Source organism: Nansenia antarctica (assembly GCF_963989245.1).
Source record: "Nansenia antarctica genome assembly, chromosome: 12".
Lineage (NCBI taxonomy): Eukaryota > Metazoa > Chordata > Actinopteri > Argentiniformes > Microstomatidae > Nansenia > Nansenia antarctica.
Genome location: NC_137682.1, coordinates 19,739,230 through 19,763,738, shown reverse-complemented (window position 1 = coordinate 19,763,738; position 24,509 = coordinate 19,739,230). Strand labels below are relative to the sequence as shown.

The 24,509-nt window shown below is 45.7% G+C and overlaps 3 protein-coding genes across 4 annotated transcripts in view; 1 reads left to right on the top strand and 2 right to left on the bottom strand.

Moving 5' to 3' along the window:
- The window catches only part of zdhhc20b (zDHHC palmitoyltransferase 20b), a gene marked incomplete at its 5' end in the record, with an annotated part of 8,791 nt that extends 7,969 nt beyond the window's left edge, over nucleotides 1-822 (bottom strand). The window contains one exon of the mRNA XM_080542774.1: nucleotides 705-822. Coding sequence (XP_080398900.1) covers nucleotides 705-822 — 118 coding nt within the window. The remainder of the gene's footprint in view (nucleotides 1-704) is intronic.
- A 564-nt stretch (nucleotides 823-1,386) lies between these two features.
- Nucleotides 1,387-4,119, top strand: LOC308168649 (arylamine N-acetyltransferase 2-like). The gene is made up of 2 exons (XM_080543252.1): nucleotides 1,387-1,490; nucleotides 3,208-4,119. The coding sequence occupies exon 2, from the start codon at nucleotides 3,210-3,212 to the stop codon at nucleotides 4,074-4,076; it is 867 nt and encodes a 288-aa protein (XP_080399378.1). The 5' UTR covers nucleotides 1,387-1,490; nucleotides 3,208-3,209; the 3' UTR covers nucleotides 4,077-4,119.
- Nucleotides 4,120-4,136: 17 nt separating this feature from the next.
- On the bottom strand, nucleotides 4,137-23,934 carry marchf6 (membrane-associated ring finger (C3HC4) 6). Of its 2 annotated transcripts, XM_080543248.1 has the most exons (27): nucleotides 23,546-23,934; nucleotides 22,565-22,664; nucleotides 20,814-20,887; nucleotides 20,191-20,334; nucleotides 19,103-19,175; nucleotides 17,336-17,356; nucleotides 15,372-15,540; nucleotides 15,057-15,252; nucleotides 14,179-14,240; nucleotides 13,806-13,838; nucleotides 13,658-13,709; nucleotides 13,140-13,198; nucleotides 12,933-13,013; nucleotides 12,261-12,329; nucleotides 11,970-12,044; nucleotides 11,331-11,465; nucleotides 9,559-9,678; nucleotides 9,006-9,106; nucleotides 8,121-8,258; nucleotides 7,232-7,454; nucleotides 6,670-6,739; nucleotides 6,230-6,411; nucleotides 5,621-5,755; nucleotides 5,310-5,399; nucleotides 5,054-5,186; nucleotides 4,635-4,770; nucleotides 4,137-4,487 (listed from the first exon to the last, which is right to left on the bottom strand). In XM_080543248.1, exons 1-27 carry the CDS (start codon nucleotides 23,562-23,564, stop codon nucleotides 4,403-4,405), a joined length of 2,775 nt encoding a protein of 924 aa, XP_080399374.1. In that variant the 5' UTR covers nucleotides 23,565-23,934; the 3' UTR covers nucleotides 4,137-4,402. The 2 variants fall into 2 exon arrangements, with proteins under 2 accessions (XP_080399374.1, XP_080399375.1); XM_080543249.1 differs by lacking the exon at nucleotides 17,336-17,356 and having other exon boundaries at nucleotides 4,138-4,487.
- Nucleotides 23,935-24,509: the final 575 nt, after the last annotated feature.

The following is a 24,509-nucleotide window of genomic DNA, read 5'->3' as shown; positions in this document are numbered from 1 at the left end:
GTAGGCAGGGGTGACAGCTAGACTGGTAACAACGTTACAACAGCTAGATCAACTGGCTGATAATACTATCCATCGATCTACCCTGGGCAGACAGACAGACAGGTAGCTTTTCGTGAGCTTAGAATGATAAGGTTCTATCTCCGTTTAGGGTAGTTCAGAGATATTGAGCGTCAAAGTTTTGACATTCCATTATGTTTTGTGAGATGGAACCTTTGTATTTTATGAATTACTAACTAAAAAATGTCCAACATTTACAAAATAACACCACACAGGCTTTAATAAACACCTAATGGATCAGATTATGTAGAAAACTCAATTTTGACAAAAATGGAGATAGAACCTTATAATTCTAACGTCACGTTTTGTTTAAAGTCCCCCACCAGAGCCCTGGCAGCTCCTGGGACTCTCACAGAGAGAGGATGTGACACTGTGACACTGTGACAGCCTAGGTGTCAGTGTGTTAGACCTTGTCAACCATTGTAGCTATAACTCTTATTGTACACGAACATGTCTTTATTGGCTTTGGCAAACAAAGTAAATGTTGAACATGTGTAAGTCCGTTAAGCTATCAGACCATTGTTTAAGCTGCTGAGCTGAGAACCGTTTGGTTTCACATTCATGTTCACTTCCTGCCCATCAGTTACGTTGAGCTTAGAACAAGCGACCCAAAACATTAGCTAAGCTATTTTTTCGAGGCTACTTACAAAGGCACAGCTCCACGACATAGGCATAGTAGGACCAGCACACGACCAGGGCGATGAAGATGACAGGGATCCAGGACAAGCCCCGCTGACAGCATCTCAGGACGTGGGTCGGCGCCATCTTTACTGTGTGTCCCCAACCCGAGGGGAGGGGGTTCTCCTCTGACGTCACTGGGACGCTTGGGCGGGTTTGGGGGTGCAGTTACTTCGGTCGAGAGACAGAGGCCGCCAAAACACATGGGCATATTTCTGTCTGTAATCTTTGTTTTCATAAACATACATATTCCTCTGAGTTCGTAATTACTCTGTCTAACTTGAAACAGTCTCTGGATACAGTCTGGAAGCATCTTATTTTTTACTTTATGTTTATACATTACTTGTGCCATTTTGAAGTCCACCAATTCTTTAAATTTGAGATCATAGTTGTTTATGAATAATTTGTTAGTTGGTTCTTGATAGGCAGCTCTGTTTATAATTCGTATAGCTCTTTTCTGTAGTAAATAAATTGGATTTGTGATTGTTTTGTATGTGTTTCCCCACACTTCCACACAGTAAGTTATGTATGGAACTATTAGAGAACGGTACAATAATGTGTAATGAATTTGGATTCCGTCTGTCGACAGAGGGCGCCAAAACACACCTGTGCATATTTCCGTCTCTCTGCACAGGGACTCAGGACAGAGAAATGTGGAGTGTTTAATAATAATCGTGTCGGATCTGAATCCCCCGCAACCGCAAGATCTTAACAACGCCTTTGGTTACACTGTTTAGCCCGAGGCCGGACGCGAGGTAAGATCAATTAAACGCAAAGTTTTAAGCAAAATGTATTCTGCATTGTGTAGCTTCGTGTCTATATGCATAAAAGGGGAAACAATTCCCTATCGGCTCTAGAAAATGGAAAGAAAAACAGCTTGTGTGGTTTGGTAGAAACGAAAGTAAGTCTTCAGTGAGTCTTTTATTATAGCCTGAACGTATGTAGTTGTCAGTCATTGAACTTAGAAAAAACTAAACTTATGATATTTGGAAATCGAAAAATTAATAGTCAAGTACAAATCATGATAGATAATGTTGAAATTGAAAGAGTTTATGAAAACACATTTTTGGGAGTTGTTAAGTCGTGACGTATTTCCGGGGCCAACGTTGGCTGAGGCGCTGTCTTCGAGATGCCGAAATAATAATAATAATTAATTATATTTATATAGCGCTTTTCCTAGGCTCAAATACCCTGACAATATGGAGAAAACGGTAAAGTGCTGTGTCCCTTGTTGTATGAATAGATCCGAGTCTAAAAAACGATTAAACTGTCATTCTACCGCTGTAGTTCACAGGTACTCCGGTGCGGAGAATTTCTGATTTGGCCTCGGAAATGGCTAAACGTCACTTTTGACGTCAGACTTAACAAGCGGAAAGTATCTATATCCACAGTAAAACGAGTCCTATATTGACATAACCTGAAAGGCCACAAACTATGTTGGAAAACACAAATAAACTATTTAAAGACAAAAATATCAACGTCTATTGCAATACTGCATGAAACAAAAGACACTCAATCCAAATTCATTACACATATTGTACCGTTGTCTAGTACCATACATAACTTACTGTGTGGAAGTGTGGGGAAACACATACAAAACAATCACAAATCCAATTTATTTACTACAGAAAAGAGCTATACGAATTATAAACAGAGCTGCCTATCAAGAACCAACTAACACATTATTCATAAACACCTATGATCTCAAATTTAAAGAATTGGTGGACTTCAAAATGGCACAAGTAATGTATAAAGTAAAAAATAAGATGCTTCCAGACTCAGACTGTTTCAAGTTAGACAGAGTAATTACAAACTCAGAGGAATATGTATGTTTATGAAAACAAAGATTAGAACAAATGCAAAGCAAAGATGTATAACAGTTAAGGGAGTTAATTATGGAATACCTTTGAAGAGGAAATGAAAATGTGTAGTACACTAAAAGGATTTTAAAAATGACTAAAAAGTAGGATGATTGACAAGTATAGAACAGAGGTATAGACATAGTTTTTGTTTGATATTTTTGAACTTTTTGTTAACATGCGTAAGTAAAATGTTGTTTATAAATGTTTCTATGTCTTGATTATGCACTTATAAGGGGAAAACCACTCATGTAGAAAGGGTAGGCGACTAGGCGCATTAATATAGTTTTTTGTTTGGTACTTTTGAGTTTTCTGTTAAGATGCGCAAGTGAAATTGTGTTGTTGTTGTTTTTGATTATGCACTCATGGGGAAAGTCAACATGCATGTAACAAGGGTAGGCGCAATAAGCCATGGCTCCAGCCTACTCCTTTTTGGTCCTGGTACGCATTGTGACTGTGTACATTTTTTAATATACTGTATGTATTGTGAATTGTATTGTATAAGGGACCAAAATAAACATTCTCAATCAAAGCACCAAATAACATACGCTATCTATACTATAGGACTACTACACACTGTAAGAAACATGCTTTCTTTTTATGCCCTGTGTAGACATGGACCCCCAGAAATATTTGCACCGCATTGGCTATGTGCAACCTGACGTGCCAGTGCCAACCGCGAAGCTGGACGTGCTACGGCGCGTGCACCGCTGTCACCTAACGACCGTGCCGTTCGAGAACCTCACCGTGCACAGTGGCGGGCGCGTGCGCTTGGAGCTTCCACTCCTATACGACAAAATCGTCAACCAGCGCCGCGGGGGATTCTGCTACGAAAACAACGGGCTGTTCTCCTGGCTTTTGTTGAATATGGGGTTCGAGGTCACTCTCCTTTCAGGCCAGGTGAGGAACTCCATCACCCGCCGCTACGGGCCTCCGTTTGACCATCTCATCACCATGGTGACTCTGGAGGGGCAGCGGTGGTTGTGTGACGTGGGTTTCGGCGGGGCGGGTTTCGAGCTACCCGTTTCATTAGAGACGGACGGGCCTCAAACGCAGGGCCACCAAGTGTACCGCGTTCGAAAAGAGAAGAACCTGCATTATCTGGAGTGGCAAGATGAGGAAGATAGAGCAGGGGAAGGTGGTGGAAGCTGGACTGAGATATATAAGTTCACACTTGACCCTAGAAGGAGAGAGGACTTCACTGAAATGTGTGACTACCATCAGAGCTCCCCATGTTCCATCTTCTTCTGCAAGTCCCTCTGTTCCATATTGAGGCCAAGCGGGAGGCTCACCTACATAGGCCACAAACTGGTCACCACCACGTTCCCTTCTGAAGCGGGGGAGAACGTGACAAAAACCACCAGGGAGCTGAGGGACGAGGAGATTCCACACGTTCTAAAGGACTACTTTGGAATAGTTCTGGGATCTCCACTTATTCCAAAGGATGAAGATGTCATACCACCCCCCCAAATCATGCGTTAGCCTATCGGCCATGTAACAATTTACAAGTACGTCAGGTCTCATGTTAAACTTTTATTCATCCTTGACTTGACATCTTGTCATCATGATAAAAACAGGACTCAAAAGAGCTAAATTGTCAGTTTGATTTAATAAATTAATATACATACACTTTTAAGATGTACAATGGTCATTGCATTAATCCAAGTCTGTCCAATTTTAGACAACCAAGTCTGCATCCAAAGTATTTACAGATGTACAAATCTCAGGCAGCACTTTACAAAGCAAGGCATGAACAAGACAAGAGGGGTGTGGTTGCTGATGTGTTGACCTCTCACACAAACTTGAGTCTACTCTGGGATAGGATTAGGGGGCGGGACTACACTTGCTCTTGCCTTGCGTTCATAGTTGACAAGTCGCTGACCAACCAAGTACCTGCAGAACAGAAGAGATGAGAGGAGCAAAACAAGTTAGCTCTGCGTCATTTATACGTACAGGCCATATAATACAAACAAAGAAACAAACAAAGAAACAATAGTCTGAGAATATAAATGAACCGGATAGGTTTATAGAGAGTCTTACTTGTCGTTCTTAATGTGTTCGTAAAGGCGTTTGAATTGGCGGATCTGGAAGGAGAGGACACCTATGAGAGAGACCACCATCAGGAGGACTGGGTAGATCCTCCTCTGCATTAGGATCTGCATCTCAGGGGTCACACCTGAAAGAGGGATAGACACACAGTTACACACACACTATGATCTAGGACAGTGTTTCTCAACCATCTCCTCGGGGCGCCCCAGCCGCATCACATATTTGATCTGTTCCACCACCAGCTCACCTGATTCAACTAATCAAGTGCAAAGCAATTATGGTTTGTACTTGATTAGTTGAATCAGGTGTGCTGGTGGTGGAACAGATCAAATATGTGGAGCGGCTGGAGCGCCCCGAGGAGATGGTTGAGAAACACTGATCTAAGACACTCACACAGGAGTGACACTCACCTACGGCAGGTACCACCCCAGTAGCGATGACGTAGGGCACACACAGTGAAAGCAGCAGGACTGAAATGACGGGGGCCGCCAGCTTGCGGATGATGAAGTGGAGGTCGATGTTGCGGATGCCGTTCGCGTAAACCTGAGACAACAGGTTTTAAATGGTGGTCACTTGAAACAAGTTAAAAGCAAAAGGTTCAAACGCTGTGGGAGCCAAAATGGTCTTTTGTCTTCCATTACAACGGCTCAGGTCACTCCAACCCACCTGCTCGATGACCGTCTTCAACCACCACTGGGGTCCCATGAGGGTAATGGCAGCAATTATTTTGGCATGGAGCACTCCCAGAGCCCAGTCCTACAGGAGAGAGAGAGAGAGAGAGAGAAATAGTGAAGCCATTACACACACACACACACAGATGGGGGAGAACACACACACACACACACACACACACAGATGGGAACACACACACACACACACACACACACACACACACACACACACACACACACACACACAGAGATAGGAACACACACACACACACACAGAGATGGGAACACACACACACACACACACACCTGCCACGGGTAGAAGAGTGGTGTCTGGTCCAGTGGCACACGCAGGGGGGCCACAATGACCAGCTCAAACAGCAGACCCAGCAGTAAGGGGATGACCCCAGCTACCAGCAACGCCACCACCACCGTCTTCAGGATCTACACACACACACACACACACACACACACACACACACACACACACACACACACACACACACACACACACACACACGAATGGAAGGGAAACATATTTCATATTGGCTAACACAGTAGGTGAAGCACTGAGTCACAACCATAGGCATTCTCGCACAGGCACAGGCACAGGCACACTTCCGAGTTGATCGGATGTTAACAATATGAACATCTTCGTGGCTCATTCCACACATTGACATTTTCATTTTTTTTCTTTTATCCAAAGCGACTTACAACGACAGATGACAGGGACAGTCTCCCTGGAGTAACTCAGGGCTGAGTGCCTTACTCAAGGGCACACTAGTGGTGTTCCCAGGTCTTACTCCAGGGCACACTAGTGGTGTTCCCAGGTCTTACTCAAGGGCACACTAGTGGTGTTCCCAGGTGGGACTGGGCCACTACCCTCCCTTGTATCCTCAGCGGAGCAGCAGGCCTCACCATGAAGGTCCATTCCTGGACTTTGAGCATGATGACGGTGCGTCCCTGGGGCATCCAGGCCAGCAGGACTGTGATGCCGCGGATGGACAGCCAGCACACGTACAGGCCGCACGCCGCCGTGTACAGCTCGTGGATCTTCGAGCTGCCCGTCCAGAAGGACATCAGCCAACGCCCTGCAAACACTGCAGCACACACACACACACACACACACACCTTAGCAAAGCCTTACTTTGCATTAAGGAAGTCATAGCTATCATCAAAGTTTTTTTTTATCTAGACAATAAAGGTTATTGCTGGAGTCCAGTACACCAGGAATACCATCAAGGACCTGGAGATCTGTGACGTTTATTTCAGGTTAACTTTCGATTCTGTTCAAAGCCCTGACTGTGTGTGTGTGTGTGTGTGTGTGTGTGTGTGTGTGTGTGTCCGTGGGGTCTCACCTGGCATCGTCAGGCACAGCAGGCTGGCCACCAGCAGCGTGACACACATGAACGCGATCAGCAGCACGATCTGTGGACAGGAGGAAAGACGGCCACTTCAAAAGGGTTCATAGAGGGAACAGAGGTAGTAAGGAACTAGGGGGGGAGGGGGGGCTGGTAGGGTTCATAGAGGGAACAGAGGTAGTAAGGAACTAGGGGGGGAGGGGGGGCTGGTAGGGTTCATAGAGGGAACAGAGGTAGTAAGGAACTAGGGGGGGAGGGGGGGCTGGTAGGGTTCATAGAGGGAATAGGCTGTCGTGGGGGACTTATATAGCGCTTTTCTAGACACTCAGACACTACAAACTGAAAAGATCGAGTAGCAATAAAAAAGAAAAGAAAAAAAAAGTATAATTTAAGGTAGTGCTGGGGACACATGGGAAGGGGAGGGGGGAGAGGGTTAACTGGTGAAGGCGAGCTTGAAGAGGTGGGTTTTGAGGGCCTGTTTAAATGTTGGCAGGGTGTCGGCCTGTCTGATGTGGTCGGGGCGGGCGTTCCAGAGGTGTAGGGTGTTGTGGCGGCTCACCCTGAAGGGGAACCGGAGGGGGCGGTGGTAAGGCTGGAAGCCTACGGGACCCCCCTGCTGTAGGATGGCCTGGTGGGCCGCGTGGAGCCCCTCCCCCACGGCGGGAGCGGGGTTGGGGTTGTTGTTGTTGTGGTGGCCCGGAGGGGGGTTGTTGTTGTTGTTGTTGACGGGCTGGTTGGCTTCGTTCTCCTCCTGTTCCCCTAGCAGGTAGGAGTGGAGGTCTCTGTCCAGGACGAAGATGGGGGGGTAGAGAGAGAGAGAGAGAGAGAGAGAGAGTTAAAAATAGGGATGATGCACCTATACGGGAAAAATCTTGGGAAGACAATCAATGACCGGTATTATCCTGGCCTTGTCTAAACACTCTGGTGTGGTCCTAAGTGCAGAAGTGCACGAGTGCAAATCGTTAGCCTCGTAGCATAATTGCTTCAAGTCAAAGCTTCACTTGTGGTCAGCTGAGCCATCTTTGTATGTACATGTCAAAAATGCCGATGTCAAAGAGATGACTTGGGCCGACAGTGATTTTGGAATCATTCTGATTCTGATAGGCTGATGGCATAGGCCAGTGTTTCTCAACCCTCTCCTCGGGGCGCCCCAGCCGCTCCACATATTTGATCTGTTCCACCACCAGCTCACCTGATTCAACTGATCAAGTACAAACCATAATTGCTTTGTACTTGACTAGTTGAATCAGGTGAGCTGGTGGCGGAACAGATCAAATATGTGATGCGGCTGGGGCGCCCAGAGGAGAGGGTTGAGAAACACTGGCATAGAGGCAATAATGCACAGTGAATCAGCAGCGTTTTGGCAGATATCTAAATTTGGCCAAAATAGGACTGAAATGATGCTATGAGGCGAAACAAAATGCAGGCTAGAGTTAACCCTGACTCACAGGAGGTATCCTGCGCTGACAGTCCAGGCTCGGACCAGGCCTTTGAGCCACTGGCGGGTGTGTCCTTGCTCCAGGAGAGCCGGCAGGACCACCTGCAGCAGCAGCAGCTCTAGAGACAGCTCACTGACAGGGGCATCACTGGAGGGGGGGAGGGGGGAGAGAGAGAGGAAGGCTTATACAGGGTATATACAGGAATCTTGAGGTTAATTTCAATACCTTTCTAAAGGGCTCTGCACACAGCGTGCGATTTCTGTTGCGCGTGAACGTTCCATTTTGAAGTTTGAATGGAAGTCTATGAGAACATACAACAGAAATTGCATCGCACGCTGTGTGCATTGGGATGCGATGTTTTACGATGTTCTCATAGACTTCCATTCAAACTTCAAAATGGAATGTTGACGCGCAACAGAATCGCACGCTGTGTGCAGAGCCCTTAAGACTTTTTAAAGACCGTGTCAATATTTTTCCAGACCTCACCGCCACTTGGAGCTGTAACCGTTTACATCAGTGACACCTTTAACTTAAAAGTTTGAGTTTGCAACAGACTAGACCACTATTATACAACAGAATTTCTGGTTCATCTTTGTTTTTTAATAAAAGTAATACATTCACAAACTTTTACTAAAAGTTTTTAGGACTCAAACTCTTTGGACAGTCTAATTCAGAAGAATACCTACAAAATTCAAGACCTCATGAAATCGTGATAAGACTTTTTAATACTTATTAAGGGTCTTGATTTTCCCAAAATTGATTTATCAACTTTTAATACTTTTCAAGACACCGCGGATACCCTGTTATAGCACAGTAGTGGTCCCCAAGCTGGTTTGGTACCATTGTGGAGGTTGGCATTAAAACAGTTCCAGGAAGTTGAGACACGCCTTTTACCTGTAGAGCATGACGTTGTAGGGGAGGAAGGTGGGGAGGAGGAGTTTGATCATCCTAATGGGAAGCCACAGCATGAGGAGCACGATGGACCCAAACACCACCTGAGGGCAGGACGAGAGGGAGGTCAGCCGTCGTCAGTCACATACTCGTGAAACGGTACTCTTTGTCAAGTTTGTCTACGCTGAGAGGATCTCTTCTCATACAGAAGATGCTGAGGCGTAAACCATCTCTGAGTAGTTAGTTAGATTTTATTTGACAATCGTGAAATGTACATAAAAAGGTATTATCAATGCCATGTGTCATACACTTACATGGGCTGTTGAGGAATGAGCACACAATAAAATCCTAGGATTTATTTCCGTTGTGATCCTCTGGAGTCGTATGTAACAACTCATCACCTCGTTACCATTATCAACCTCATCACCATCATCAATATCATCAACATCTCATCACCAATATTTTCCTCCATCACTCCTCTTTTCTGGTATTGAGATGGAACAGGGAAGAAGACAGAAGCCAGTGGACTGTGTCTCAGAGCTCTGTGAAGACGTACCACTGACAGGATGAACCTGCGGAGGTGCCGGTAGATGGGCAGGTGGATCATCTCCTGGACCGGATTAAAATCAGGATCGTTGAGGTTTCTCAGAAACCACAGGACTCCAGGCCTCAGCACCTGAGGGAACAGAGGAGACCAATCACAGCTCTGTGAGGGAACAGAGGAGACCAATCACAGCTCTGTGAGGGAACAGAGGAGACCAATCACAGCTCTGAACAGAGGAGACCAATCACAGCTCTGTGAGGGAACAGAGGAGACCAATCACAGCTCTGTGAGGGAACAGAGGAGACCAATCACAGCTCTGTGAGGGAACAGAGGAGACCAATCACAGCTCTGTGAGGGAACAGAGCAGGAGACCAATCACAGCTCTGTGAGGGAACAGAGGAGACCAATCACAGCTCTGTGAGGGAACCAGAGGAGACCAATCACAGCTCTGAACAGAGGAGACCAATCACAGCTCTGAACAGAGGAGACCAATCACAGCTCTGAACAGAGGAGACCAATCACAGCTCTGAACAGAGGAGACCAATCACAGCTCTGAACAGAGAAGACCAATCACAGCTCTGAACAGAGGAGACCAATCACAGCTCTGTGAGGGAACCAGAGGAGACCAATCACAGCTCTGTGAGGGAACCAGAGGAGACCAATCACAGCTCTGAACAGAGGAGACCAATCACAGCTCTGAACAGAGGAGACCAATCACAGCTCTGTGAGCCACTATGGGAGCACAGGAGGCAGCATTAGCTGGTATAGCTAACGTGTCAAACGTTTTTTTTTTTTTTTTTTTACATTTTTATAAAATACATGAATACGACAACTAAGATACGACTGGGAGGGAGGTCAGTGAGGGACGAATGAGGCAGCGTTATGTGAGTGGAATGCTTTTTTACTTTAGGTTCCCACACCTTCTGAAACATCAAATTCAAGCACCTTTCAAGGACTTTCAAGACTCAATTCCCTCAAATTCAAGACAGTTTGAGACAGATCTAGATGAGGCAGCGTTATGTGAGTGGAATGCTTTTTTACTTTAGGTTCCCACAGCTTCTGAAACATCAAATTCAAGCACCTTTAAAGGACTTTCAAGACTCAATTCCCTCAAATTCAAGACAGTTTGAGACAGATCTAGATGAGGCAGCGTTATGTGAGTGGAATGCTTTTTTACTTTAGGTTCCCACAGCTTCTGAAACATCAAATTCAAGCACCTTTAAAGGACTTTCAAGACTCAATTCCCTCAAATTCAAGACAGTTTGAGACAGATCTAGATGAGAATTTATATATTAGGAACTCGCTCACAGACAACAATTAAAAAGAGAGGCTTTTGAATGTGTAAACACTAGACGCTCTCTTGCCTTCTCTACCACAGCACAGCAAAACCATATATTGTGAAATATGTGTAAAGTTACGCAATACAGAGACCTATTTACTAGTTGACAAGCTAAGTAAAACATTTTTGAATATATTATTTTTTTTGAGAGAGAGAGAGAGAGAGAGAGAGAGAGAGGGGAATTCAAGCACTTTCAATGACCCATGTCTATTTTCAAAAACGGATTTCAAGGACCCGTGGGAACCCTGGAGGGATGAACGAGGGAGCGTTGTGAGTGGAATGCTTTTTTACTTGTTTCCACTTGCATGATTGTAAGTCGCTTTGGAATAAGGCGTCTGCTAAATGCCAAAAATGTAAATGTAAAAAAATGTAAATGATTGAAATGCACAGTTGTGTATTCGACCCCCTGGGTGTATCTGACCCCTGGGGTGACCTGCTCCCTTACCTCTCTCAGCAGGAGGATGAAGGAGGCAAAGTAGAAGACATAGACCATTCCCACAAGCCAGTGCAGGAACATGGTAGTGCCGGGCGCCGATTTAAAACTGAGCTCTCTGTCCTTCAGCGAGGCGTCAAACATCTCCTGCAGAGGAGAAGGGAGGGATGCTTGCGTTAAATAGACTCTCGCACACAAAGGGTTAACTGCTTCCAACGCAAAAACCATTGGAGCAAGAACAAGAACACGTCGGTCTTCAGAAGAGTAAAGGCTCTGAGCTCACATAGATAGATAGGTAGATAGATAGATAGGTAGATAGATAGATAGATAGATAGATAGATAGATAGATAGATAGATAGATAGATAGATAGATTATTAGCCACACGACCAAAGGCCGGTGGAATTCGTTCTCGGTACAGCATATTGATCTCTGCACAATAGACAACATCAGACAAACAATACAATAAATAGACAACAAAAGACAATCGTATGCATGTCGGTTATGACAGTGAGGAGGGGGCTAGAGGGAGGTGTTCAGAGTCCTGATGACTATGGGGAAAAAGCTGTTGGTGAACCGTTTAGTCTTTGAGGATATGGGCACACGCATGTCCCTCCCTCTCGTTAAGGGAAGGATAATAAATACCTACTTACCAGAGAGCAGATGTCCAGCCACCAGCCACAGATGAGCGGGAAAACACCAATCTCCACGACAACCAGCAGAGACACCTGGAACATGAACATATTCACACCCCATTAAACGTCAATAAAACAAACAAGGAAAGAACCCAAGGAAAGAATCGTTTCATGTGTTTAACGATTCGATGTTTGGAACGGGTCCCGTGTCTGAGAAACGTACGTCCCCCTTTATGGTCAGGACCCGTCTTTTGTTTTTCTTCAGGAATATGAAAAGCCGCTATTAAAGTGTTTTGCTGACGACGTTACCTTGACAACAATATAGCAGACTCCTAGCAGGCGACGGGAGCGTTGGAACCTGACCAGAGCCGCCAGTCCCTGAGAAACAACCGCTAAGGAAAAAAAAACAATACTTCACATAGCAACTGTTTCACATGGCAACAATTTTGTGTCGCTTTGTGACTCACCAGTCTTCTAAACGTAAGTAAGTAATGTTTATTTACATAGCACATTTTACAACGACAAACAGCCGCCCAACGTGCTTAACAGAAAACACTAGAGAAAAGAGAAAACAACAGATAAAACACACATGCTCTAGGGCTAGGCGGATCTGATGTGGAGGGGGAGGTTATTCCAGAGCCTAGGGGCTGCTTTGGAGAAGGCTCTATCTCATCTCCCTCTTGTTTTGAGTCTGGTCCTAGGGACCTCCAGCACCAGTTGGTCAGCTGACCTAAGGGCTCTGGATGGATTATGGTGGAGCAATAGGTCAGCCAAGTATGGGGGTGCCTGCCCGTTAAGTGCTTTAAACACAATCAAAAGTAATTTAAAATCAATACGGGAGCAGACACACTACAGCCGTGTAGCTTCGGATCCTTACATTGTCCTCATCTACCATGCAGTAGTACTCTGTGACTGTCTCTATGGCAACACTGCTCGGACCACACAGGGGGATTGATATCTGTAAGGTAGGCGGAAGGATACGTGACAGAGGATGAGAGTCATGGCCAGCAGGATGTAGCCCACGATGGTCGTGATGAGGCCCTCAAAGTGGGAGGCCTGGACCTAGAGGAAGAAGACCGGCTTGTTTCAGCAGAGAAGGGGGATATCGACCTAGGATGCCACCAATGATACTCTTATAGAACAGATCAAGCGATCAAAAATAGGATGATTCAAAATAAGATTTCGTACATATTCCTCAAAGCCGAGTCCTACGACAGAGAAGTGGCCGATGTGGTAGGGACAGAACGCTGGAAGAGAAACAGAGACACACGTCAGACAAGACTAGACAAGACTGCAGGGCGACAGGGCTTCATAGGTATGTTCTCCTGAAGGTATATGAGAGAGAGAGAGAGAGAGAGAGAGAGAGAGAGAGAGAGAGACAGACAGAGACAAACAGAGAGAGAGACACAGAGAGAGAGAGAGAGAGACAGACAGAGAGAGACAGAGAGAGAGACAGAGACAAACAGACAGAGAGAGAGAGAGAGAGAGAGAGAGAGAGAGAGAGACAGACAGACAGAGAGAGACAGAGAGAGAGACAGAGACAAACAGAGAGAGAGACAGACAGACAGAGAGAGACAGAGAGAGAGACAGAGACAAACAGAGAGAGAGACAGAGAGAGAGACAGACAGAGAGAGACAGAGAGAGAGACAGAGACAAACAGACAGAGAGCGAGAGAGAGAGAGAGAATGAATCTACAGTCTACTTACCGAAGACCAGAATGAAGAGAGTGTTCAGAGACACCACCCAAAACACATGCTCCTGGAGAACAAGAAACACGGCAAACGTTATCTCAATGAATCATAGGGGTGACGGGGATATAATGGTGCAAATCTGATCACTTCTATATCGACTTACTAGGAACACCAAGGAGCCATCGAGTCCAAGCATCTGAGAGAGAGAGAGAGAGAGAGAGAGAGAGAGAGAGAGAGAGAGAGAGAGAGAGAGAGAGAGAGAGAGAGAGAGAAAGAGAGAGAGAAAGAGAGAGAGAAAGAGAGAGAGAAATGACATGAGGATAGAAGCCATGGACAGGTCAGTCATGTGGATGAGACCTAACAGATTGTATTGGAGATCACTGGTGTAATAGACTGTGTGATTGTCTCTCACACACACACACACACACACACACACACACACACACACACACACACAGACACACACACACGAATGGAATTCACTCAATAAGCCGTGGATGGGTCTTGATGCAGGTGATCGGTGAGGCGAGACTCACCCTCTCCCAGGTGAGCTCCTCTGCAGCGCGGTCCCACTCCAGGGCGTTCCAGTTCATGTCATCTGCGGATAGAGAGAGAGACCGTGAGGGGAAACCCCTAGTATTCTAATAGTCATCAGTCATCGCCATCCACCACGACCACAGCTTTTCGGCACGCCGTGTTCTACCATCATTATCATCATCATCCTGTCTAATACATGCCGTTTAAAAATAATATATGCCATTTAACTGACAGTTTTATCCAAAGCGACTTACATGGCTGTGAGTGCATACATTTCTCAGTATATATGGTCCTAGCGGGAATCGAACACACAACCTAAGCGTCGTTAGTGCCGTGCTCTACTAACTCAGCCACAGAGGACCGCGTTTGATGTCGATCCCTGAGCGCTGCCCACACCCCCCAGTCTCCTGGCCACGCCCGCAGTCCCCTGGCCAGCCCCCAGAATCCTGGCCACAACCCCAGTCCACTGGCCACACCCCCCAGTCCACTGGCCACACCCCCCAGTCCGCTGGCCACACCCCCCAGCCTCCTGGCCACACCCGCAGTCCCCTGGCCAGCCCCCAGAATCCTGGCCACAACCCCAGTCCACTGGCCACACCCCCCAGTCCACTGGCCACACCCCCCAGTCCGCTGGCCACACCCCCCAGCCTCCTGGCCACACCCGCAGTCCCCTGGCCAGCCCCCAGAATCCTGGCCACACCCCCAGTCTCCTGGCCACGCCCCCAGTCCACTGGCCAGCCCCCAGAATCCTGGCCACACCTTCCAGTCCACTGGCCACACCCCGAGTCCACTGGCCACACCCCCCAGTCCACTGGCCACACCCCCCAGCCTCCTGGCCACACCCCCAGTCCCTTGGCCACACCCCCAGGTCTCCTACCTTGAGCTCCGTTGTTGGCGTCGGCGTCATCGGCAGCCGCACCCTCCTCTTCCTCGTTGTCGAGCTCCGGGTCCTCCCCCTGGTCCGGGGGGGCGTCGGGGGGCTCTGGGTCAGCCACGTTCTGATCCGGGGGGTCAGCAGGGGCGGCGGGAACCCCGGGGGGGTCGTCAGCTGCTCCCTGACCTGCACCCTGGGCCTGGAACGAAAGGGAAGAGGAGAAGGGGCATCCAATCAGAATAGGGACGGTAGAGAGGAGAGCAATATGGGGTGGGGTGGGGGCGACCGTGGATGAATGTTGTGTGTTGTGTGCGTTACCTCGTTGGGTTGGCCCGCTGCGTTGGGCTGCTGCTGCTGGTGGTGTTCGAGCCAGTGGGGGGCGCCACCGTGGACGATCTGCTCCCGGAGCCACACCAGGCTGATGAACGCACACAGGGTGCAGGTCACCACGAAACAACCCTGCAGACAGTCTGCCAGCAGGTTATCTCTGGAGGAGGGGCAGACACAAAGACAGACAGACGTCCATGGGTTAAGACTTAAGACAGAAGACTTCCCTGAAACACCTCTCTGTATGTATTCATCTTTACTTAACAAGGTAGACTCTAGGATACGACTTCCGCGCCTGTGAAAAACAGAGCAACTTTTATTGACGGTATGGCAGTGAACGAGAGCGTCCACTCTCTACAGTGTAAAGTCTGTAGAATTTCCGTTATTTTTATTTTTTTTGTCTCTGGCAGCTTCACACCGGTCATTCTGCGACAGTGGGGCGCAAAGATTTGGGCACCCCTGGTTTAAATGTCTGTTACAATTAATCTCCAAGTGATTGAAAGCAAACCTGAAAACCAAATGCTACAAAGTTAAACATGACTCCTTTCTGCAAATTTTAACGCAGGGTTGCTTTTTATTTTCATGTTTCAGAGTTTTTAAATGATAAAAAAGGAAAAGGGCCCTGGGCAAAAGTTTGGGAACCCTTTTGGATTATTCTTTGTTACCTTTTGAGAAGATGATTACTGAGGGCCAGACCAAGGTGATTCACTCGTTAGGGCTTCAATGAGTCAGGTGAATATAATTCCAGGGTTGAACTACTGTAACTCCATGCCTTCTAAAGTATCCGACTGCGGTGGCTGTTGTGTCTGGTGTTAAAAACCATGGGTTCCTAAACAGTTGTCCAAGGATGTCAGAATCAAGATAGTTTACTTCCACCATCAAGGAGAAGGCTCCAAAAAACTCACGCACCATTTCAAATTACCCATTTTCACTGTCAGAAACATCATCAGAAAATGTAACAATTGAAGTCAAGGCAAGATCTGGAAGACCAAGAAAACTTTCAGATAGAGTTGGCCGAGCTCAGAAGAACCCACACATCACTGCAACAGAGCTGCAAAAAAGAGTAGCAGACACCGGCCTAGTTGTTCACAGGACAACAATACAGCGTACCTTAAACAACAAAGACCTACATGGCTGAGTTGCCAGAAAGAAGCCTTTCCTACGACCTCAACACAAAATTAAGCGGCTGAAGTATGCAAAAGAAAACCTTGAGACACCTGAAGCCTATTGGAATAATGTGCTTTGGACTGACAAAACCATAATTGAACTTTTTGGTCACAACCAAAGAAGGTATGTTTGGAGAAAAAAGGGTGAAGCATTTGTAGAGAACACCACATTGCCAACTGTTAAGCATGAAAGAGGATCCATTATGCCTGGGGGTTGTGTAGCAGCTGGGGGCACACGCAATATTGTGAAAGACACTTAGCTGGCTACAGGAAGCTGGCTACAGGAAGTGTTTGCAAGCTGTTTTATAGTTGCCCGAGGAGGATTTTCAAAGTAAGTAATAGCTGACAGGGTTCTAAAACTTGCAGAAGGCCTGTTTCCTTGTTTTATTATTTTTGAAACTGTAAAACGTTAAAAATAATAATTGCTTTAAAATTATTTAAATGAAATTTGAAGTGATGAAATGTGTCATGTTTAACTTTGTACCATTTAGAGGTTAGGTTTGCTTCTTTTCACTTATTCATATTATTAATTAATTAATTAATTGTAAAAGGCATTTTGACTAGGGGTGCCCACATTTTTGCACCCCCCCTGTAGGCTCGTCATATCCCAGAGACCACCTTCAACCTCTGTTTAACCAGGGAGTCCCTTGAGATACATCATCTCTTTTTTTGAGGGAGACCTGACCAAGAAAGTTACAGTTACACATAACTATAAATCACAACAATATACAAAAACCACATGACACTTAATAGTTACAGGGTTAGGGTTAGGGTTAATAGTATATGTACCTGAGTTCTAGCAAGAAACCTCTAAGAGAAAAAGAAACAAAAAGGAAAAAATAAATACTAGTAGCTAAAGAGACAAAGACAACTAAGGGAAAGGGATGCAGACCCAGATTAGGGTAAGGGTAGTGATATGGACGCTGGTTAGAGGGAGGGGTAGTGATATGGACGCTGGTTAGAGGGAGGGTAGTGATATGGACACTGGTTCGGGTGAGGGGTAGTGATATGGATGCTGGTTAGAGGGAGGGGTAGTGATATGGACGCTGGTTAGAGGGAGGGGTAGTGATATGGACGCTGGTTAGAGGGAGGGTAGTGATATGGACGCTGGTTAGAGGGAGGGTAGTGATATGGACGCTGGTTAGAGGGAGGGTAGTGATATGGACGCTGGTTAGAGGGAGGGTAGTGATATGGACGCTGGTTAGAGGGAGGGTAGTGATATGGACGCTGGTTAGAGTAAGGGTAGTGATATGGACGCTGGTTAGAGGGAGGGTAGTGATATGGACGCTGGTTAGAGGGAGGGTAGTGATATGGACGCTGGTTAGAGGGAGGGTAGTGATATGGACGCTGGTTAGAGGGAGGGGTAGTGATATGGATGCTGGTTAGAGGGAGGGGTAGTGATATGGACGCTGGTTAGAGGGAGGGGTAGTGATATGGACGCTGGTTAGAGGGAGGGTAGTGATATGGACGCTGGTTAGAGGGAGGGTAGTGATATGGACGCTGGTTAGAGGGAGGGTAGTGATATGGACGCTGGTTAGAGTGAGGGGTAGTGATATGGACGCTGGTTAGAGGGAGGGTAGTGATATGGACGCTGGTTAGAGGGAGGGGTAGGGTATGGACGCTGGTTAGAGGGAGGGGTAGTGATATGGATGCTGGTTAGAGGGAGGGTAGTGATATGGACGCTGTTTAGAGGGAGGGTAGTGATATGGACGCTGGTTAGAGGGAGGGTAGTGATATGGACGCTGTTTAGAGGGAGGGTAGTGATATGGACGCTGGTTAGAGGGAGGGTAGTGATATGGACGCTGGTTAGAGGGAGGGTAGTGATATGGATGCTGGTTAGAGGGAGGGGTAGGGTATGGACGCTGGTTAGAGGGAGGGTAGTGATATGGACGCTGGTTAGAGGGAGGGTAGTGATATGGACGCTGTTTAGAGGGAGGGTAGTGATATGGACGCTGGTTAGAGGGAGGGTAGTGATATGGACGCTGGTTAGAGCGAGGGTAGTGATATGGACGCTGGTTAGAGGGAGGGTAGTGATATGGACGCTGTTTAGAGGGAGGGTAGTGATATGGACGCTGGTTAGAGGGAGGGGTAGTGATATGGACGCTGGTTAGAGGGAGGGGTAGTGATATGGACGCTGGTTAGAGGGAGGGTAGTGATATGGACGCTGGTTAGAGGGAGGGGTAGTGATATGGACGCTGGTTAGAGGGAGGGGTAGTGATATGGATGCTGGTTAGAGTAAGGGTAGTAATATGGATGCTGGTTAGAGGGAGGGTAGTGATATGGACGCTGGTTAGAGGGAGGGGTAGTGATATGGACGCTGGTTAGAGGGAGGGTAGTGATATGGACGCTGGTTAGAGGGAGGGGTAGTAATATGGATGCTGGTTAGAGGGAGGGTAGTGATATGGACGCTGGTTAGAGTGAGGGTAGTGATATGGACGCTGGTTAGAGGGAGGGGTAGGGTATGGGTAACATACAAATAGAGTAGAAGTTCCCACCTTCTAGAGCACGGTGGGACAGTACAGTGGGGGAGGGTAGTAGTGCGAAACTGTGACTCACGTGGAGAGCATGTCCAATGGCAGCGTCAGGAGAGAGCTCACAGAGCCGGTAAACAGACACTTGTAGATGCGACCTACAGAGAAGAGACGAGACGGAACCACGACTCATTTAACAAACGGAGGAAACAATAATAAGGCAGCAGCCAGCATTTCCTGTCTGACCCTATCTTCAACGTGCCTCCTTCCTTTGGTCATTCCCTGAGGTAATGACTGTTCTGCTAGGCTACATCCTGACTTCAAGGAAGAATGTGTTCTGACAAATATGGGTGAAAGGAAGCCATAAAAGTGACATGGGTGAATGTGGGTATTATGTTACTCAGAGGATCAAAACAAAACAAGCATGGGTCGATTGCAGTGTTTCTGAAAACACCGACGTTTCTGTTGAGATCATCTTTCGTTGTGAGCTCTATGACTAGATTAGATGGGAGTTATGGTGACATTCAGAGTTGTTCTATTTCTGTTTTACACAATCCAAAAGCGGCGGAGTAAAGCATTTGATACATTTTTTTCTCTCCCTCTGTCCCCATTGAGTCGATATTCTGTATTACACAAACAAACCATGGGATTTAGGAAAGCTGAGAACTCGCAACATAGACTATTACGTAAGGCTTTAATTTATCCGCTATAATGCTGCTGTAATGACATAACCATGAGAGTAAGCCATAAGAACCATAACCATGTAACATAAGAATGTGTGAGTAGATTATGTAACGCACTACTCAGGGTGATGCCACTGGTGTGCCACTGGACTCACATAATAATATTAATAATAATGATAATAATAATAATAATAAATTAGACTTATATAGCGCTTTTCTAGACACTCAAAGACGCTTTACAAACTGAAAAGATTGAGTAGTAATAATAAAAAGAAACAAAAAAGAAATAAAATAAAGTATAGGGGTCTAATTAATTTTTAGATTGCTAAATCTAAATCTAAGTTTCTTTGTAGGACAATCTACTCTGAATACTGCAATTACACCTAGATTCCGGGAGGAGAAGCGGCGAACAGGCGACGCCAGCGTCCTCTCTCAACCGGCGATGTTAATGTTAATGTAGCTGGCTGTGGAGAAATAGTTGCCTACTCACATGCAGTGAGAGGGACCACCCCCAGCCATGCGAAGGCCACCAGTGTGTAGTGAAACCAGTAGCGGATGGCCGTGCCCACGCTGGTCAGCAGGCCAGCACAGATGTCCTGGATGGGCAGGCGGGAGGGCATGTCTGGGGAATAAACTGGGACACAAGCAATGGAGGTATGACAATCAAGCTCTGTCGTGTTTCAAGTTACTCAATTGAATGAAGTAGAAGCCGCACACTCTAGTTCCAGATGCAAAAGTGTCGATTTTAAATTGACACTTTTGCATTTGGTACTAAGAGTGTGCGGCTTCTACTTCATTCAATAGTATTCTGCTCCGTCACCAGCACCTCGCCTACATTTTCTGCGGTGTGCGTTCTCTTCTTGTTCAATCAAGTTACTCAATAACAACAACAACAACAAACAGTAACATGCAACTTCATGTCTAGAGCAAAGCATTTCTTCCTGACCACAACATCCAACCAGGAAAACTGGTTTTGGTCTGGAGGGTATTGATATGAGCCCTTCCTTGACGCATAACGCCTCAGACAACAGTGCAACATGTTTAGGTAGGTACACCTGACCCTCATGTCCACGGGGCACTGCAATAGAATACATGTCAGCCACAGGTACTCACTTGGTGTGAAAGCAAATCTGTGCTTGCATAATTCACAATACTCCTTCCTGCTGTGCTTCAGCCACTGGACCAAGCTGTGGAACAACAAGAGGGGGCCCGTTAGGCGTGGTGGGCTAACATGTGCAACAACAGACACGGAACACAAGCTCTCATTTCACATTCGTCAATGGGGCAGTGTGTGTGTGTGTGTGTGTGTGTGTGTGACAAAAATAGATCATTGAAAAGCCTCTTTCATGCAAACCACTCGGTCTTCTAGAACTTATCAGGGGATGCACAGTTTATGAATGAATGGACTGACTACAACAACAGTTGATATGTTGAGACTGGACTGTAAGAGGTGGGTCTGGGGGCAACATTACTTCAGGCCTCCAAAAACATACCATGCGGTCATTGCCCCGCCTGGCTTGGCTCTGTTTGGCTGCCTGCCATTTGCTTCAGTACATCAACCCCCCCCCTTTTAAAAAGGCCAGACATCTAACCAACTTCAACCTTGGAGTGAACCATCACCTTAGGGGTTACTATCAGTCACTCCAAACTACTCGTTGTACATAGATACCCTATGTGGTATATGATGATGTAATAATGAATATAATGAATGTTAAGTGTGATCCACGTTTCTGATCCAACTGGAGCTTGGTGACTATAAGGTGATGTTGACGCGGCAGGGCTCCAATCCAATGACAGCTCCTGCACTCCTGAACCCAACATGTGAGACTGTAAATGGGTTATCATGTTTCAGTTGTAAAACACAAACCTGATTATCAGGTCTGTTAATGCGCCTGTTAATCACTGATCGCTAACGTCTAGCCACCGGCGACAGGCTGCCAACCCATAACAATATGCAGGCGTGCAGGAGTTCATTTCTAACACCTATAGGATTACGTTAGCCAAACTGTTTCATTTCTAAAAACCTCTAGGATTAAGTCAGCCTAAATGTTTACAAAACACACTGTGCAGAGCTATGGGCTTAGGCCATGATACTAAATTTGAGAAATGTCAATTGAATGTGTTAGGGTTAGGGTTCCGTATAACATTTCTCTGTTATGACAGCTTATCTAAGCGTATCGTCCTTCGATAGGTAGGGCTACCCACTGAGCCCAAAAGACAGTACAGGTGAGAGCAGTTAAGACAAGAACTCTATTATTATTATTATTATTATTACATCTCTCAATTATCTTATGACAGACAACGTGACTCAGCTATCCAAGCCATCTCATATCAGTCGGCAGAGTTTTCTTTTAAACCACAACATTTTAGCATTTTAAATCATAATACTGTTTTTCTTACTATTATTTTTAAATGACTAGACTTTTTAAATAGGCACTACATTTTATAAACACTGTTATATCTGTCTGTTTTTATTGTATGTATGTGACCTATGTGTTTTTCTAATGTGGATAACGTATTCATGAACTGCACAAAGCCTGTCAAAGGAGAATTTCTGTCACTCTGTGACAGACAATAAAGCAATCTTGAATCTTTGATTCTGTATTTCTGAACGTTTGGGAGATGAGACATTAGGGTCAGAGCCTCAGAGGAGAGGGAGGGAGGGGAGAGGGGGAGAGGGGGGGAGAGAGAGAGAGAGAGAGAGAGAGAGAGAGAGAGAGAGAGAGAGAGAGAGAGAGAGAGAGAGAGAGAGAGAGAGAGAGAGAGAGAGGCTAGATGGGTGCTGCAGGGAGGTGACAGCAGCCAGGAGGCACTACATTTTATAAACACTGTTATATCAATCTTGAATCTTGAGGCACACTCACCACTCCTGATGGATGAATTTAATACTGCCAGTGCAGACACACGGATGGTAGAGGGGCTTGTCCGGGAGTCCCTCGGAGCGGCAGACGCGACATATATCCGCTACACACACAGACAAGATGATATTATTAGTCCAACAACAACATGAATGAATGAATGAATGGTCTTTATTGTCATTAATACAGTACAGGTACCATACAACGACATTTAGGTGTTGCAACTGGTGCTTGGAAAAATAATAATAATACTAAAAACAAGAAGGGGAAAAGAGCTGGTTTACATAAATAAAGGCTATATACACTATCCACTATACTATACTATACTACTATACTATACAAATAAAACACTGTGCTGTACTCTATGCTATGCTATAAATATCCTAACATTTCCTATTCTCTGAACCTTATGTACACAAGGGTTGTCATATTGCACATGGTATTATTGCACATTCATTTAAAGTGTCGCAGTTTGCAGGTTTGAAATGTACATATTTGTATTTCAGTATTGCACTTGATTACAATCTAGTAGCTGCCATCAATTTGTCATAATAGTCCAACAACAACATGTAGAGTCTAAGAGACACTAAACATATACAAAAAAAGGCAGAGTTAGTAAGTACAACGAGTCGACCCCTGAATGGAGTGAATCTAGCTACACTAAAATACAGTGCTACTGCGTTTATGAACTAACTCTGAATGATCATCCTGATGTTAGCTTAGCTAGCTAGCATGTCTATATAGCTAGCTAACTTAACGAGAGAGGGATAGAGGCTAGCCTCAGTAGCCTGGCTGTACTTTTCGAATAACTGATCGGTTGTGGATGTGGATAGCCAATTGAACTGGCTTCTTTTGGGTCAAATCGGAGCTAACGCGTTTTGCTGGCCACATACATTCAACATGTTTGATCTAGCTATCTGACTAGCTACCTAAGCTAACCTGGTGGTGGTGACAGTAGCAGAAGTGAAAGCTAGCAGCCATAAATACCTTCATCGGCCATGTCCATGGTGTGGGATGACGCCCTCCTCCTCTTCGAAGCAGTGGTTTTATTTGTTTACAAGCCCATCCACGACACGAACACAAGCCAGGGCCGTTATTACTGAAGCTGTGTCAATCAGACAAGCCTGGGAGTCAACAGACACATTTGACGATCATAAAATGGTGTCCCACTCTCTCTCTGATCAGCGCTCTGCTTACTCGCTGCGTGTCCGTTAAACTTCCGATCAGAACAACACGGTCGATTCTTGGGACGAACGATCAACGGGACGAATGATCGTACTCTATTGGTTTGGTTTGGTCAAATGAACCCCACAGAAAGATCGATCGATACAGTTGCAGAATGTATCGATCAAGAAAGAAGAGAAATAAATGATCTACCCCCCGTCACAACATTGACAGTTTGCGTCAGTACGCATCGTTTTGCGGCAGTGGGAGCGCACTTTCCGGGAGCGATTGGTCACGTGGTTTGTTTTGTCAGTGCCAGTCAGTTATTTATTTTTAGGTTTTAGAGTTTACGATTTTTTTTGTTTTTGTAGAAAATAATCATTTGTAGAAAAATAATCGTTGTCCCATTGACACTGTTAATAAAATAAATTAAACCAATTTCAACACTTATCTTCTGTATCTCACTGACACTGAAAGACCTCGCAAACACGCTCAGACAGCGACATCTTGAGACTCATAGGGATCACTGCACTCATATATGATTTGGATTTTTGAATTTCTATGCAGTATTTAATGACATGTATTTCATTTCTAATTGAATTAGCGCTCCGAATAAGTAATGCATGATCTGGAAAACCTAAACAACCAATTCAGCTTGAGAAACTGTGGCAACCACTGTGAAGTAGGCTATTGGACAGCCATTCGTGTCAAAAGAGGTCATGCTACCATCATTTCACCAAAAGCATTATATTTATATATCATTACTCATTATATTTATATATCATTA

Bases quoted from the DNA above. Each gene is read 5' to 3' on its own strand.
- marchf6 (XM_080543248.1), bottom strand. The intron at 12,330-12,932 runs GTATCCTTCCGC...GTTGTTTCTCAG, and splicing joins TGACTCTCATCCTCTGTCAC to GGACTGGCGGCTCTGGTCAG. The intron at 11,466-11,969 runs GTAAGTAGGTAT...TCTCCTCTGCAG, and splicing joins GGCTGGACATCTGCTCTCTG to GAGATGTTTGACGCCTCGCT.
- LOC308168649 (XM_080543252.1), top strand. From the start codon at position 3,210: ATGGACCCCCAGAAATATTTGCACCGCATTGGCTATGTGCAACCTGAC.